Here is a 19,374-nt window from a genome sequence, read left to right as displayed (position 1 = left end):
GTATTATGATTCCAAGATACTTTAAATGCTTTAACTTTACACAAACATTTACAAGGTAATGCCTTCTATTTTCATTGCTGGCATGTACAAGCTACTATATGCTAAACAACGTGGCTGGCCACTTACGATACTTAACGGAATCTGATTGACATATAAACCATATGATATCACGTGATTGAGCCACGTAGCAAAGTTCCACGTGTTCGATATGATGACATCACAAGGAAATGCATCTTCACTTATGGACGAATCGTGGCTCGATTCTTTACTTCAATATGACAAAGACATATTGTTAGACGTTATTATCTTTGCCGAGAAATCTTAGATCATACTTCTTGTGTTAAAGCATTTATCAATCATTTATTTATTATCACATTGCAAACCAAATACAAAATAATATATATAATTATATCAAATAATTATAAAAACAAATCAAGAATTACAAAATACACAACAAGTGTACACTGAGATAAACGGAGACTAGAAAGAAAGTTCTAAGGAGAACTTATACAAAGTCTGGCCACCATGATAGAAGAAAAAAAAACCTTATTAGGTAGGGAAGGGAATAAGCAACACATAAAGGTTAAAGGAGACAAGTAGACCAAGCATTACACACATGAGTAATCATGCTTGAGTAGGTGGAGTTAAAGATTCTTCTTAAAGATATTTACTGTAATGCAATGAATTACAGAGATTAATACCAGTAAAATAGATGATATTACGAATAAAAGCGGCACTGCGTGTATCATAGTTATGAATTTCAAAATTATTCTGTATGCAGTTACTTATTGTATCAAGTAGAAGATTATTTACAAGGCGACACATGAATACACCAGTAATGGTCATTGCATCTAGTTTTTAAAACAGGGGTTGTGTATGATCAATAAAACATGCATTGCACATAATGTATACAGCCCCTTTTTCGAAGTTTATGTACATTTGTAATAGTATAACTGTTACCCGAACCCCACACAATATCAGCATAAGAAATTACCGACACGGTCAGTGCATTGTATAACAATATAAGAACTTCATAATCAAGTACATCTTTAAATTTATTAATAATGCCTACAGACATTGCTACTTTGTTACATACATGATTAATATGCAATGTCCAATATAGATTCTTATGAATAGTAAATCCTAGACATTTGGTACATGTCACTCTCCTATTATTATTATTGTCCTTTCTGTTAGGTCTTAATGATCATGATCATAGAGAATAGTGGAATCACCAGAAAACATTGTTAAATTTACTTTGTCAGAAGAAGCCCTGATATCATCCATATAGATAATGAATAACAGGGGACCAAGTATAGAACCCTTGGGGACATCACAAATTACGGTTTGTAGACTAGAACCTGTGGAGTTAATGTTCACATACTGAGTGCGATTTTTTAGATAGCTAGAGATCCAGTTGTGAACTCTACCTCTTAGGCTATACCTGCGCAATGTATGTAATAGTATACTATGATCTACAGTGTCAAAAGCCTTCGATAAGTCTAAAAATAAACCAATAAAATACATTTTATTATCAAGGGCATATGTTACCTTATTAACAACATTCGCAATAGCCATAAACGTAGAGTGTTTCTTACGGAAGCTATAGTGATTATTAGAAAGAATGTTGTATTTACTAAGGAAATGTGAAATTATGTTATGCATTAATCTTTCCAATACTTTAGAAAGAACAGGAAGCACAGATATAGGCCTGTAATTACTTACCAAGCTAGGATCGCCGGCTTTAATATTGGAATCACCTTGGCAATTTTTAGCTTGTCAGGAAAAATACCAGTTTCTATAGAAACATTAAAAATATGGGTATCAACACCAAAATCGGTCATATTGTGACAAATATTTGATTTATCACTTTTTGTCTTTAATAAAGTATTGATCACGTCCCATATTTTCTTGACATTATTAACGTTAGATATTTTTTTTCGCGAAAATGGTCACGTCTAACCTTTATGATAATTTTATTAAACTTGTTCCTACACATGGTATATTTTTGTTTTCTTCTACCAGAAAAACTACTGATATATTTTCGGTATAAGGCATTTTTACGTTACAGATTTTAGCAAACCTGGCGTAAGCCAAAGTGTAATTCCCCGTTTATGGTTGCGATTTTTTTTAAGTGGACAATGCTTGTGTATTAGAAAAGTTAAAACATTAATGAAAGCATCACAACACTCCCCAACGTGTAGATCAATATATTAAACCAATCAAATTCCTGTAGTTCATGACTAATTAAAGCAATACTAGCATTAGTAATAGTCAATTGTGGGAAAAATCCATGTGAAGCCATCACATTTATAAAATTATTGACTGTTCAGTTATCCTGGTATATTAAATTGATATTAAATCCCCCATAATGTAGGTATCCTTATTTTTGAAGGTTGCACGCAAACAAATTAATAGTTTTCCAAGCTCTTCGATAAAAAAATATACAGTTTGAACTGGGGGAGGGGGCTGTTGTAAATCACACCAATAAAAGTATTTCTGTTACCTGATTTAACATGCAGAAAAAGATGTTCAAATTTTGTACAAATTAAACCAATATTTACATCTGTATTATTGTACGTATCGTTTAAGTACAGTGCTACATCATTCTACGCCTCTGCCTGTTTCTCTGTCTTTATGCTCATATAACCTAGTAGAGGTTTATCACTTAGCTGTGATTACAGGATTGTATTTACAATGTGGTCACAAATGATGGTAGTAAGGAGCAACCAAATGGTTGTACCCACACATATGCCGTAGTTAAACTGAATGATATCTAATGATGGGTGTATAGTACATGGTGATTTCGTCAAAATGATACCAAAATATGTCTATAATGTCTCTAAATTGTAATATTACAACACGGAAGTAGGCGGTCTCACCGACAATCATTGATTAACTTGCTCATTTACTCTCTATTTAGAAATATCCAGTACTCTTTATTGTTATAACTTAATCCGTCAGACGTATTTTATATTACAGATTGGCTTACTAGTTCAGACAGTTTAAGTACAGTTTAGTCGTTAATTCATCAAAAAAAAACCTGTAATAAAAAATGAAGTCATTTGTTTCCCATGACCAAACTGAGCTGTTTAAGATTTTGTTATTAAAGCGCCAGTTACCCACTGACATTACTTTAAGTAAACCAGAGTTATTCACAGGTGTTCATGAGAGTTGTACTTTTAATCGCTAATACGAATTCATCGTGGTTAGTATAGAAATTAACTGTTTCGTTAAGCTGCAGACAATTCTCATAGTTTGTCACCAGTGTTTTTTAACCCCATGAAGGCAAATCAGTAAGTACTTCATAAAGCGATTCATGAATTCGTCCAGATAATTTTGTGTAAGTATTAAAGCGAGAGCGGAGTCACATATTCAAATAAAAAGTATAATATGTTACAATGTTGCAATGTTACTTGAGAGGAGCGTTCCAGAGCAAATCAGCAAATTTAAGAGGGGGAATGTCTTGTCTGAGAACCTCAATAGTTATTGAAACATATTTAGTACTCATTTTGTTTTTCTTGGACTATAAATTATCAAGACGAAAGTTATCGTTTAAGACACATGCGATGTTTTTCTGTTGTACCTTGCAATTATTTTAATATGTACCTGCATATTTTTTTTAATTATATGACTGTTAATGCAAGCTGACGGAGTAATATCACACAAGGTTGTTAACATTAAAATATTATTTAAACCACACCCCACCCTAGTATTCATCCATGCCCCCCCCCCACCATGGAAGTTTGTTATTGACAAACATAACACCTTAAACTGATAAAAAAAAAAGAGTAAAACGGAAAATATGTGACATTGATTAAGGTCTCCATCCAAGAATGATAATTACTGGAAGAAATATTATAAGATAACATTTAAAAGATCAGGTCTATATAATTCACCCAACAGTTTGGCTACACGAGTACGTTTCATAATTATTTGGAAGAACCCCTTTATTTGTTTCCGGAGGATTCACATATCGGAGGAGAGCCATCATCTTATACTTATAAATGATAAGCGTTTATTCAAAGACATTTCTAGCAATTAAAAAAATTCGCCAATATTAATTCATTGTTGGAATATTATTAAATTTCTCTCGTGTTCGTCAACATTTCTCCCATTTCGTCTAAGTTTATGATTTTTATTTTACAGAGTAGCCTTTGAATGTCCTTACCATTATTGTTGCTGAACATTTTTTTCGATCAATATAAATAAACACCATTCCAAAAAAGTGTTCCACCTGCTTATGATTGTGTGATGTCCCACCCTCTAACAAAGCAAAGACCACTGTGAATTACTGGTAGCAATTTGGTAACAAAATATTCGGCGTCCGATACTGCTTGTGAATTCCTGTCACCACACAAATCGATTTTCACCGATACTAGGATATAAAAATGAAAATTCATGCTTATTTGTCTATTACCAATCAAATATAAGTGAATAAAGATCTTTTGATTTCAAGTGTCGTCAACGCCATCTTTGTACATATAATGAAGTTGTACAGTGATGAGAAGGATTGAGATACGTTAGGAATATGGGATATTGGAAATGGTTCTGTTAAAGTTCTAAAACAAAGTACAATCGAAAGAGCCCCCTCTATTCAATTCCAGAGGATATCTGGATCAGGGGAGAACATTTTCATAATATACTTTATGAAATATTTATTTGTGGAATTGTAAGCGATTATTCAATCATATTTTCCTACCAATATTTTAGCAATATCCGTCAATCATTATTTAATCATTTATTCAATTAGATTACATTGTCGGAACGTTGTATACGTTTTTATAACTTTCTTTCGTGCAATGATGAGTGAGAGATATGGGGTATTGGAAGTGCCCAAGTGAAATGCAAAAAAATATACCAATAAAGCTACTTAAAAAAGAAAAGAAAAGGTTTATCATCTTATTCATGGAGATGAAATTAAGTCCCGTGTAAATGTCAATCTGTCCGATAATGCACAACCTTTTTCATGTAGAATTAGTACCAGAACACAATACATGTATATGAATCACCTCAAACCATTTTGGATTGTGGTACGTGACGAATAAGGGTATCGGTAATGGCTCTGTCGCAGTGTTAACAATAACTCAAAAACTTCCTACGATGGGAAAACAATAACATCTCGTTCATTCAGATGAAAGCTTACAGTGTAAATTGAATATATCAGAACATTTATTTAATACCAAAACATCATACTTGTATATAAATCGTGTAAAAGTAAGTTGGCCTTTTTAAACTTTTTTAAATATTTTTGTTTATTATTATGTATATAAATCATAATCAAACTGTTCGATTTACATAGTGCTTTGTACCAGCGATAGGTTTCAAAGCGCTTTAGAGATGTTATATTACCCCTGGTTAATAATAACCTGTACCAGAGACAATCCCTCTTAATGGCTGCAGTTGCATACTGCCTCACATGTACCCATTTAACCCATGGGTGGATAGAGGCAATTGAGATCAAGCATCTGGTCCAATGACACAACGTAATGAATCAGGCAGGAACCAAACCAGCAATTCTTGGATCACAAGTCCGACGCCCTCTCTTAAATCACTCGAATAATTGTGAATGCTAACAATTCTGTCAATTATGTAGTGACGGCATCGACAAATATTTCATTTATCTGTATTTTTATTTACTATATTTGTTCAGTATAATTGGATATTGGTTTAACAAATGAAGGGATATACCACAGTAGGTCATCTCAAATATCATTTTCTTTTCATTGTAGTATTTGAAATCCATACATGAACACAATGCTATGACATTCAGAAAATATCCTAGTCACATTTAACTATTTGCAGGAAAGAGCGAGTTGGTTGCTTTCAGTGAAGTATGTGGGTATTGTTGCTTTGTTATAATCTGTCCACTTTTTCAACCTTTGTTTATTAGATGTTTTCTACCAATTTGTATGTCTATTTACTACGACCCCACGTTTGGTTTGAATGTTTGTTTTTACTCCAATCCTTCCTACTAAGAAATTACTTGAAATGTATTCAGTATTAACAGAAAGTAGAGTGAAACTGCAATGATTCCAACGATAACAGTACTTCTGTAAATGAAAGTGTGCCTGTTTCATATTTATCCATTCGTTTTATCATACCGATATCAAGGTAATTTAGATATTCTCGTTTTCTCTTATTTTACTTATCTCGATGGCTTAAGTTGGAAATCGCGAAACGATAATTTCTATACTCTTACATGGAGAAAAGTAAGGGAGAAAGAAAGCTACACAGATCAATGGTAAGTTAGTGAGTCTGATTAGGTATGTAACATCGGCAAATATTTAATTACAGGAGCCGCACAGAACCTTGGTTATATATGATCAACTTCCTGTGCATATAAACACTTATTTCATTATATAAAGCTAATGCATCATATATTTGTATCAATTTGATGATATTGATTCGGGAATAATGAGAGAACATATAAGGGTGGTTTCGGTTGGTTGTGTTCTTTCTGAATATACCAGTGCGCTTTAGTCTCGAGTAGTAGAAATGATCTCGCAAACAAACTACATTAACAACCCAGAAAGTACATCGAAACGTATAAGATGTTGTTGCTAGTTAGGTTATGTCATAACATTGCCACTTGCTTTTATTAAATATAATCGCAACTTTTGGAAAGGAATATTACTGGTTGGCATACTGATGTAAGGTCCTTATTTGTATATTTGCATCATTTCATAATATTCTCGGTGTCATCGTTACTGATAACATGTTGATTAATAAATATCGAAATTCAGTTCTTTGATCGCAAACTGTCGAAAAGTATGAAACGCAATCGAGTTTCATATGCTAGCTTTCCCACACCGTCGTTTGGTAGTTTACAGCATAACATATTATTGCATTGGAAGTCTACAGATGGTCACCTTTGATGCTAACAGATCGACGTTAATGATAATGTACGTGATGAAATGACTATAGAATGTTCATCGGCTCATTGGTGTTTCTTTCATTCACTTCCATCTTCCAAATACCCAAACATCCGCTAGCTTTGCTATGTACTTCCTTATTTCAATTATATCGCCAACCGTTTCCTGTCCTTGTTACCCTGGAGACTTCAAATTCACCACTTTGATCATTAAACTGGACGGATTTTCATTTCTGTTGTTGTTACAACAACAAAAAACTTCGAAGACGAAGTTACACCGCAATCAGAACCGTGAAGATTGTTCCAAAAGATAACGCGGTAATCGTCGAACGAGTTATCACCGTTGAGATTGGAGTAGCCGCATGAATAGAAAATGTCTCATAGACCCGGTTTTTGTTTGCGCAGCATCTATAATAATTGCAGCCATCACAATTATAGCATTTGTAATGTGACGACCATCAAAATTCCAACAATAAATAAAATAATAACAGGTACAGTCAGAGTACTCGTAGTCGCCTGTAGCTACGAGGTTGCTGAATGAGTAGCAGTTGCTGGTAGAGCCCGTACTACTATCATCTGGATACCACCAGCCACCTCGGTGTTTTTCTGCGCAGTCGAAGGTGCTCGATCCATCATTGTCTTCATCGTGCGTACTAAATCGATACCCTGAATTTGCTCCCATAGCATTGTTACCTGTAAGGAAATTAGCGAGTATTTAATGAAGTTATTCTTTTTTGGGGGTAAAGTTTTCTTACTCTCATACTAGACGTTTTTAAACTAACATGTGTTAGTTTGCTGTAATTAGCGGTTGTCAGTGCATTTGTTGTTGTGTTAATTTTTTGTTTGGTTATTTTAGATTTGTTTGGTTTCATATAGCAGTCTTTGAGCTTTCGCAGTTTACGAATTTGAAGCTATGGCTGGAGACTTTCCAATTCTGACCATTATTCTGGGGACCATAGATCATAACATCGTGCTAAATATATTTCTTGATGTAAATAGCATAATTTATAGTATTCTTTCTCTTTTGCGACGAATAATTAAATAGTAAAGCGATGTCAAGGTACGATGAGTAGATATGTAAACAGCTTATTCTTTGAAGAACTCTCTCAGCCAATTGAAAAGTAATCTTAACTTTTCAACATACTAGGTTTTCAAATATTCTCATAGTTTGTCATCATCTTCTCTCGTAAACGTCTCATCGTACATCTGACGTTTTTACTTCTATTTGATATAGACGAATTAACAATTTACCTATTATCTGATTATGCATTCATTATAGTAAGATATAAACCAGGTAATAAACTTCGGGAAGGTAACACATACAACTCGTGTCGACTGGTCTTTAAAAAAAAAATTAAACAAATTGTATTATCACTGGCCTCTTAATCAATTATTTAACCGAATATTGCATTGCCAAATGTAATTTATTTTTATTAATTTTTTTGAAACGTTAAAGTCATATTTATGAATACCAAATGATTTTACTCTTTAATTATAAATTTCAGTCAAAAAATAAATTGACATTCTGCAGCAGTTCTAAGGTTCCCAGAATTGTTTAACCATATAGTAGCTTGGTTGATATGGTATATCATGATCAATACAAACCATCGTTGGTATTTGTCTCCCTCGTTACTGATACTGAAATAATGATGAATAACGGCTGTGGTATGTTGATCCTTCCGTGTTTGTCTTTTCTGTTAGAAGTTGGTAGGTTTCTTGGTTTGTCAATTTGTATATGTTATCGTTGCCAATCCAGTGGTCTCCTGTGGGAATGCCAAAGCCGATTTTGTACTCATTCCAGTTTCGATCAAAGTTGACGGATCTACTTGTACGTCGTTGCAAAATCTAGAAAATGAATCAACGAGTTTATCGATTGAAATGTGAGTGATATATTATACCTCATTGTGTTACGATGATTTAGAGATATTAACTTGTGTAGGTCAATAACTCAATTGGATTTAACTAGTAGGAAGATGGATCAAGTTAATTAAATAACTGAATTATTTAATCCAAACATGAGTGAAGGTAGTCCTGTCATGTGAGACAATACAATGTTAACATGGCAAAGTATTTATTTTTCAATACTTAAAACTCACCGTCCACCCCGCACTATACATTTCACAACAAACTTCAAAACCGGAGCTCTCAGCGGGATATATAGTATATTTTCCGCTATTTCTTCTATCTGCTGTGTAAAGATCGGAACAATCTCTCGGTCCACTACGGGTACATGTAAGACCATCGCCTTCAAACCATTCGTTACAGTAACATCTACGGACATCATTCCGCTCCTCGCAGGTTGCGTCTGCGCTACAACTGTAACTCTCACTTGTAAGTACGTTACTGTTGCAAGTTATCCGTAAGGAACAGTCGGAATTAATGTATGATTCACCTTCCTGAAAATGATAAATGTTAAACGGCATATTCCATACAAAGTAAAACAACTTTTAATTTGTTACATATGTAACGCTCTTTTGGGACAAACTGAAATTGCTTCTACTAAACGGTTATAAGCGTTTTCTATATATTAAGTAAAGTTCATCCTTATGGGTGTAATTGCGTTGGACGCCTTTTATTTTCGCTAGGTCTCAAATTAGAAGACTTGTGCAAGAATATGTATATCCGAAATGGAAATAAAAATCACTATCATCAATAATCATTAAAATTAATAACACAGCGAGGAAAAAATAATGTCATTCCATTGATATACTAGACTTTGTGTTATAGTGTACTTTTTATAATATTTATTAAGACTTATGAACTGCATCAAAATAAACTTACTGCTAATACGACGCATTTTCCTTGGACGTAACAGCCACATTGCTCTTGAGGTATGCAGCTGTCTCCAAGAACCATGTGGTTTTCTGGACAAAGGCATCTCTCTGGATCCGCTGGATCCGGCATGACACAATCAGTTGGATTTTCACAAGTTCTTTCACATGTTTTATCATAATTATTCTTGTTGGTTGAACACCAGGTGATTTTTAAATCTTGGGGAAATTAAACCACAGCAATCCTAGCTAGAAGTGTTTACTCACTTTTATGACAGTACGTTGTTAGCGAATCGTTCTTACCATCGTGATGATCTGGACTCTCGGAGCATTTGCTGATTTTTAACAAAGGATCAAGTGAAATTAAGGTTTTATATATGTGAAGCTCTTTCAACTTATACATATTGTTGTCAACATAAACTAATATTACATTTTTTGCTCCGAGTATTATACTATGTTAATCAATATATTAAGTTGTGGATGCTATCCGTTTCTTTGTTGAAACTTTTCTTTAAGCATTCTTCAATTTTCGTTTTGAGTACAAAGATATTTATAAAATGTTAAAACAATCTAACCTGTTGTTCCTTTGGCAACACCAAGACTTGTTATAGAATAATTCCCCCATTCATCGGCAATGCGAAGATCGTCGTATGTCAAGTAATATGACTGGTCTGCATAATTCTCAAACTCGATGCGCAGCTGGTACCTCTTTTGGTTTATCAAGTGAGCTAACCTTTCATTACCAATCAGAAATTCACTGCCTAAGAAACCAATACCGTGTTTGTATTCCTCCCAGGTTCGATTAAAACCGATGGATCCATCAACACGTCGTTGTATCACCTAAATAATCAAAAGATAGGTAGACATTTAACGGATAAATGTCACTCCCTTGTGATCTTAACGTATAGCCAAACTTTGCTGCTCACATCAGGAAATACGGAAAGGATAGAACACATTCATGATGTTATATCCTATATTTATGCATAGCTAAACTAGCCTAGGTATGCACAGAGAAACGAATTAATTAATTTGACTCAATTTAATTACAACACTTAGAAGCTTTGTTACCGATATTAGGCTTACAATATCTCAACGTCGTAAATGGTATATCATCCGACACATTGTAAACCCCAAATGGACTGAAAATTCCAATGTTTCCTACAACGTCTTGGAGAGTAACATATGTAATTGTTTGTGTACACGTCTTCAAATCTATCACTTACTGTCCAACCTCCAGATGTAGTGTTGTAATCACAATATGTCTGAAATGGTTGCGGGTACTGGTCAGGTTTAATCAGGTACACACCAGATTTGGCGTTGGTAGAGGAGCATTGGTTAAGTACTTCATGACAATCCCTTGGATACTCCGGAGTTTGGAATAGAAAATACTGCAAGTCTAGAACCACAATAATGTTAAGAATAAGATCATAACAAAACGTAAAAATGTTGCAGACTGAACTTCATATATAAGGAATTATTTCGACAGAAATATGATATATGGTTACGTTGCAATAGCTTTGTTTAAACTACGTAGTACAAATGACGTGGTAACTTCTATAAACCATAAGAAAATGTGTTAAATAACTTTTGACCTAAAACTCGTTGAGGCTAATTGCAGGATTTGTTTTGTATTTGAAATACACTTTTTTTGACAACATTTTAACATTTTTCTGTGAGTTCACTAAATCCATCAAGTATTATTAACTACAAGTTTTATTTATAAATGCACGAGATTTTACAATGATATTTCATAAAATGAAGCTAGTAATGAATAATTCCACATGAGTCAATTTCGTCGAATTGAAATGAGGTAAGTATTCCACATGGGAAGTACATCTGGATAGTTCCTTTCTAAATAAAACTGTTCCGAGGAGTTACTTAGATACTCAATTTGTTTTAATGGTTAGTTACCGGTAGTATACATTAACCCTTATCGGGAGTTTAGCATTAAGACTAATACAATGACAACGTACTTGAATTGTTTAATCTTGTGGTTAACGATATCTGAGGTAAGAGAAAATAAAAGCGAATACACGATTAAATAAAATAAATACATTCTATACAAACATTTTCAAGTTAAACAGGTTGTACGAAGGTCAAAGCATTACAAAATACAGGACATACACCAGTACATTACTCCCTCACTTTAACAGTTCTCGTTATATTAAGTTTATATCTACCGAACATAATTGATATATTTTATAGATAATTAAAATAAAATAACAATTTGTAACAGTTTCCACATTGATTTTACTGCTCATACCTAAGCTGAGAAAAAAAGTTTTATTGAATAACCTTTATCGATTGAAAATAAGAGTTTATGTCGTATCGCTGCTTTTAAGTTCTTCTCATACTTCTATTTCTTTCCTTACCTATCCATAAACAATAAAATGTCACCATTAACTCACTTTCTGAACCAAATCGAATTTAAGAGAAGTAGATGAAAAGTAAGATCAATCTATTTAATCATGTTAATCGATATCTGAATGATTTAATTATCTGAGAAAGTTAAAAGAAAACTTACAGGATATTATTGAAGTACGCAGTTTATCTCAATCAATACAAACATCAGCGTTTATCCATCGCTGAAAAACAACTTGAGAACTTACGACCATTAAACCATATATCCGACAATACATATTCTTGCATAATATCTTTCGTAGTAAAGAATTTCGTTCGTGGCAGGTGTGTTGTGAATTATAAATAATCAAGTAACTGATATGATTAGGCTCTTATCAATATAAAGGATAGCTGGTGACTGCTAACGTTGTTTGACACGCTTGTAAGTTAATATTTAGGTGCAAACACGGTATTTATCAGATTTGTGATGTTCTGTCATGTTGGAAGCAATTTTGACTCTTTCGCACACTAAGACCATCTCGTCAAAACGGTAATTTGAAGATTTTTGACGTTTTGCAATGTGTGTAAGTCGTCAATGTGCATGTGCCTTATTTGCCTTCGTAACATATTGCCAACAAGGAAAAGGTATACACTATGCTGAAACGATGTAATCGAAATTTGACCTACTAGTGGTATCTTTTAATGTAACATAAGTGCGCATATCTATTGGGGAATATTTGATTTATTATGCAAATGAAATACTAATACACGAGAGCGACGGGGAAATTCACGCTCAAAAGCTTGCAAAAAAGGTATAAGCTGACAAATATGTCGAAGCAACAAAAATACGTAAAAATTGTAAAGCAATAAGCAACAACACATCGATATCTTTTGTCCTTAACATCATGTTTATTTCTTACGCCCAACAACAAATGTTGCTAATTGTCAGCATTCGTTCTTCTGACAGGTACACTTGTATACTATGTGCGTACGAAATGTCTTAGTTAACTCTAACGACTACGTTTGACAAAAAACGTATTCCTTCATCAAACAAAATCTGTCGATGTTTCTCGAAATATCGTACTCAGAATGAATGGATTAAAGACGACTCTCAACGTGCCTACGTTATGCAGAGTTAGCTGTTACCTAGAAAAGCTTGGTTAATTGCATAATTTACATTATTACAGAGCAAATATCTGGGCAAGACTTAATACTTGATGGAGACTTTATTTACCTTCTGATCATATTTGTACTAATGTATTTTAAACTTTGTTTAACTAATCTCAACTAAACTACTTTAATTAAGTTAAGGATGAAAATCTTTCCAGCACATCTGATCAAATGATTGCAAATTTTGCACCAGAAATGCTAAAAATGATGTTTTACACTCAACCAAAATAAACGAATGTATAGAAAATGACAACTTAGGGAATTTATAACGAAAACAGTTCTAATACCCTTCGTGCATTTCACCAAAAAACGGAAACTTGTGGCAACTTTACGTTTAATGTATACATTTAATTTTTTTGAACGCCCCAGAATAGCCCCATGAACACTGAATAACTGTCACGAAACACATCATTAAAAAGTTATATGAATAATTAGTTTGACCTTTGGGTGGCGTAATTCTTTTGAAGCATCGTAAATCATGTATGAGGCACAATACCAAACTTAACTTACTTTTCTTGAAGGTGGAAACAATTCAGAAATATTTAATAAAATGCTCGGGTCGTTTAATTGAGGAAGACATTTCATTTATCCTATTGAATATGTCATATTAGTATTGCCTCTATTTATTTGTGCATATATATATATATATATATATATATATATATATATATAAATATATGTGCAGGACAGCTCTATGAATGCTCACACGGTTACAGGTGCTGAGATTATCCCGATAATTCGTAAATTATAGTAAGTACTTTAGTAGAAAGAAGTTAATTATATACCATGAAAGAATTATTCTTCAAAATAGTATTTTTTATCAAAGTTTTTATGGAAAACTTATGATAAGTCTTAGTGCATTTACGCAATAAATGTCAACTTGTTAATTAAAGATTTAATATTATAAGTAACTGTTCAACAGGCAAAGCAAATTTAAAAGATGAGTAAAACAATTTATAAAGTGTTTGTAAAAGTATAGACATTTTAAAATTCTTGATAACCGAACATCATCTGGATTAGCACAAAAAACACGATTTTGAATAATAGGCATTCCAAATAACGTAATCACGTGTTGTATGGTAATATTTTCGCTACTTTAATCCAACAGATAAGGAACAATTAAGGAAATTCTGGCTACAAGCTTATGTTGCAGAAAGCTTTAATTCATAAATCACAACAATTTTAAAGTTTACCTTAAACTTAATCAGAAACTTACAACGGAAACACACAGCGAGAGGACATATACATGTATGTATTGTTTGTCTAGGATGATTGAGTAATGTCTGTTTTGCGATTCTCGTTTACAAAGCATGGTTTATTAACAGCTTTACAAATGTTGTTTTGTTTTCTTAGCGTAAATCCTTTTCATCATCGTGAACTTCGTAGACGCTCTTTCTGATGCTACAGGCACATTTTCAAAACTAACAACTTTGCAACATAGACTTCTTGATTATACTTTATTCTTTATTTCCTGATGTTTTACATACCATTTAAGTTATAATTGTCGTACTTTATTGTTCTTTTTAAAAGCAAATTGTTTTGGAAAATCTCGTCAAAATACTTTGGCTATTTGAATATTTAGCAAATTTGTATTTATTTGATGATTAATATATTGACATTACGCGTTAAAAATCACCCCTAAGATAAACGCTCACGTCCAAATGGAATACATTTCAACTGATAGAAACGATCCTTTGACAGCCAGAGGGCAAACAAGACAGTGTTATCCCGTAGATTCGTAAAGAGAAAGTTTAATTTTTAGGGTTAAATACTTTTTTAATGAGGAATATTGAAATTAAAATGTTCTGGTTATGATGAATGATAGCCTCAAACTAGAAAACAACATAACTAGAATGATTAAACATACAACTATTGGAGACGATTTGCAGTGTTGTGCTTGTACAAAACGGCGTTATTTGGCTTTCATATGTTGGTTGCCGAAATACCAGTATCAATATTAAAGTACTTTGGTATGTTTGGCAAATGATTGTTTACACTATTTAAATACAGTATATTTTCTACTGTGCGTGTGCATGGTAAACAGATCATTAGATATTCCTATTTACATGAGTATTTTGCTCGATTGTGTTAGTTGTATGTTTCACGTAAGATGTCATCAGGTATATATTTGCAATATCTAAATATTAACACTTGGCTGAAGCGAATTTGAAACTTCTTATTCTTTATTCTAATATATTTTATATTTTTTTATTGTTAAATATTTTTACGTATAAAGTATAATGAGGTGTTATTAGCTTGTCTTGCAAATAGCGTTGAGCTATACTTCGTAAATCTGACGCTGTATATATATATGCAAAACTGATCAATACTTTACATTTACAAATTAAGCGTCTGTATATGTATAATGCTTCTTTCTAAGATCACTTCAAACATATCGATCATATCAGCATAATGTAAGAAATATCGTATGTTTCAACTTTATGCGATATTTTCTTTGCTGAGAAATATTAAGTCACGAGTTAATCATAACGTAATTTTTCATTAAATATGTTATGAATAGTTCAACAAACGAAGGGTTTCGGAACTCCTTTGCTATCGTTACAAGAACCGTCCGTCATTGTGCTGAAGATAGACGCAAACTTGAATTATTTGAAACAGATTGTGTGAAAAGTTTAGATACATATTTAATTTACGTATTAACATGTATATGTAGTTTTTATTCTTCCAGCTGTTTCAAAGTCATCATACAAACATTCGTGTTGATCACAAATATTTTAGCCTTAGTCTGCAAAAAGCTTATAAAAAGGAAATGTTCTGTTAAATAAGATGCCTGTTGAAGATTTTCTGTTTGCGTGATTGTTTCATTCTCATAAATTCAATGATGTAATTCAAAACTATATCAAACAAATACGCCAGAATGCATGGGCTATTATTATTGGGGGATTTTGAAAAAATATAAAATAAACAAGACAAGTAAATAAATGCAATAAAAAGGAAAGAAGTGAGCTCATCTGTGTACACAATAATGCTAAAATAACGCACAAAATCTGTACGAAAAAGTCTAAGTTTCAAAAACTTACATTTGAAGAGAGTCAACAGCCCACTATTGTCACCCTTTATTTTACGGAGACTCGTGGTAACAAGTCAGCGCAGGTAGACAGTTGTTTTATTGTTATATTTAGAAAACAATTATAAGTTTTTTTTTTGTTTTAAGTGAAGTGAATGTAATGCTGATTTCCCAATTGTCAATAAATGAAAAGATATTCCAAGAATTATAAAAATAAAACATGTTCTAATCCAAGTTTACTTGAAAGAAATTAATTTGATTTAATTAATATTTTAGAGACTTACCCGAAAACCATTTAAGTTCAAAAGCAGCAATACAGCAAAGACGAAATTATATTTTCTTCGAAGTTCTGCCATCGATCCAAAATGATAAAGAGATATTCACAAACGATGAGAGACTTGTTGACCTTCTGTGACAGTCAAATAAGTAATGAAGGTGAAATCGTTAGACCAGTAAAGACCTACATACGTACGGATGTCCATTAAAGTCATGCTAAATGATGCAATTGTCATTATTATTACATGATAAATATGCGCTACATTTTAATTAGAAGCTCAATTATTTGGAAATGTTAACTAAAATAATGAAGAAATCTCAAAACAAGCACAAGCATCTGGCAGGATTGGCTGTTTACATTTCATACCATCATGTCAAGTCATCTGTATTTTGTACCATTACAAATTACTAAATTTGCATTTGTCTTTTGATTGCTATATATGTTTACGAGTTAAACAATCAACAAGTCGAATATTGAAGTTGAACGATCAGCACTACGAATTGTGTTTGTTTGTCGTTTAAACTGTTCTACCCTTATGGGACATCGTGTATGCAATGGGCGCTCACAACTTATTAAAATACTCTAGCACCAAAACCCGCTCAGGCTCGTGCCATAGTCATATCAAACAGCATTTCTCTGATATTGCACGAATCACGGGAAAAAGCAATGTATGCACTGACTATAAAGAAAATAGAGCAATTCTTCTTTACGATGTGGTTCTGTTTAAATTCCTGAGAAGTTAAAAACATAACGTTAATTTTGTTTAAAAAAAAAAGTTATATGATTGATTTCCACATAAGAGTATATTATTTGATACTATATTATACTTGCCGTAAACCGTTAAAACGATGTAATTCACTATAATTGATCTTAAGCAGAAATTATCCATTTCATACGCAATTTGACGAACACTTTTGTTTTATTACGATTTCCAAATACAATACACAAACCGTATGATATCACGTGATTTAGGCACGTAGCACTTTCACGTGCTCGATATGATGGCATCACACGGACGTAAATACTGAATTATGGAGGAATCGTCGCCGGATTCTTCACTACAATGAAACAAAGGATATTGTGTTCGACCTTAGTAATAATTACTAGATTATTATCTGTTCTGAGAAATCGGAGTTCATACTTCTTTGTTAATATATTTGCCTCAATATCCATTCCCCATATAACCTAGAAGTGGTATGTGACCTACGTGTGATTACAGGATTGTATTCGGCATGTGGTGACAGGATGAAAGTAAAGTGTTATATAAGCCTACAAAAATATCAGAAACTATGAAATAATGCATGCACTTTAAAGGTTGCCAATACGAAAGAGATCATATTAAACTTACTGTGTCAGACAAAATGTTTGACGTATGTCGTAGTTACACTGAGTGTTATCTAATGATGGGTGTATAGTAAATGATACAAACAACTCAAAATAAAGTGTTACTAAATGTATTATATGGGTCAATTGATGTGCAAATCTGTTTTGGGCTGATATTTTTTCAATAAATCATCCTGTTTTTTTTTCTTTGCAATTGATGACGTTTTGGCTAGTATTGATATATATGATTAGGTATAAATGTTCCAAATAGATTGATGTTACAGCAAGGTATCAGGGAAGTTGTCGACAACTTAAAAATGTCATTAACTTTATTCTACTTGTAACTGCTGAGTCTGCTGGCACACATCAGTTAGATAAACATACGAGGGATCAGTATAAGCTCCTAACCCCCCCCTCCCCTCCGCCCCCACTACATGGATAGACAAGTATGGAGCCCGAAAACGACGGATATTGGGGCTGACTTCTATCCATTCTCAAGGTTTCTGCACTTATCACAGATTCGCATATACAAAGCTCCAAACTAGTGGAAACCTGGAATTATTGACGTCCCTCTGCAACAAACTGTAATTTATTTATGACATCACTAATATATCCTAAATATTGTATATTATTGAAATACAACGAATACATACATTAAGAAAGAGTGTATAGTGGACCGAATTGTGTTTCAATTTACTTACACTTTATTACAAACTTATGTTAATCTCAGACTTCGATACACCAATGAAACTAGGAAATGTTTTACAATTTATAGAAAGAAAAACCTATTTACCTGTATAAAGGGTTCAAAGACTAAACGTCATATTATTTAAAGTAGTACAACTCACCATTTAAATGATAATTATCACTTTTAGTGATGTAAAGGGTTCATTAAGTGATGAATTTAGGCGGAAAATTGATTTTGGTATGTTGTAGACTGTTAACAAACACTATTATCAGTCCAGGATGTATATCTTTGTTTAATGTTTAAGAATTGACCTTTGAATAGCTGGGGTCCATCAATTAAAGTGACTGGACTATATTGGCTAGCATGGGGAAATCATAAGATTTAATGTTTACAATGTGTTACAAACCTGCCAAGGTTAAATGGTGTTGAATGTCATGAAGTTGTCTGTTCTTTATATGAAGTACAAGGGAAATCACTAGGTTCAGTTATTTCATTTTTAAATCAAACAAAAATTAACATTGATTTTTAGGCCTGCCCCGAGGAGCCGATGTCGTCATCAATGTTGCTTGAGAGGAGAGTTTTAGAGATTTATCAAAATTTTTAAAGGCGAATATCTTGAAAAAGAATAAATAAAAAATATGTGATATGGACTAGTTCTACCATTCAACGATTATACTTACTGTGAAAATAATCATCAGATAAAATTGAAAAAAAAATAAAGGTCTACATAATCCACCTTACAGTTTGGCTACATGAGTATGTTTTAATTTAATTGGAAGAGCCCTCTGTATTTGCTTCCGGAGGGTACACAAATCGGAGGGGAGCAATTACTCCATACTAATGATTGATAAGCGTTTATTCAAACATATTTCTTGCAATATTTAAGAAAAATTCAGCAATATT

At 32.8% G+C, this 19,374-nt stretch overlaps 1 protein-coding gene across 1 annotated transcript in view; it reads right to left on the bottom strand.

Annotated features, from left to right (window-relative positions):
- LOC139972963 (uncharacterized) overlaps positions 1 to 12,045 on the bottom strand; it is a 161,551-nt gene extending 149,506 nt beyond the window's left edge. The window contains exons 1-6 of the mRNA XM_071979280.1: positions 12,018 to 12,045; positions 10,869 to 11,041; positions 10,221 to 10,485; positions 9,656 to 9,864; positions 8,533 to 8,719; positions 7,370 to 7,567 (exon numbers count right to left, since the gene is read on the bottom strand). Coding sequence (XP_071835381.1) covers positions 7,370 to 7,567; positions 8,533 to 8,719; positions 9,656 to 9,864; positions 10,221 to 10,485; positions 10,869 to 11,041; positions 12,018 to 12,045 — 1,060 coding nt within the window. The remainder of the gene's footprint in view (positions 1 to 7,369; positions 7,568 to 8,532; positions 8,720 to 9,655; positions 9,865 to 10,220; positions 10,486 to 10,868; positions 11,042 to 12,017) is intronic.
- Positions 12,046 to 19,374: the final 7,329 nt, after the last annotated feature.

Source organism: Apostichopus japonicus, chromosome 9 (genome assembly GCF_037975245.1).
Source record: "Apostichopus japonicus isolate 1M-3 chromosome 9, ASM3797524v1, whole genome shotgun sequence".
Lineage (NCBI taxonomy): Eukaryota > Metazoa > Echinodermata > Holothuroidea > Aspidochirotida > Stichopodidae > Apostichopus > Apostichopus japonicus.
This window is presented reverse-complemented; position numbering and strand designations above follow the sequence as displayed.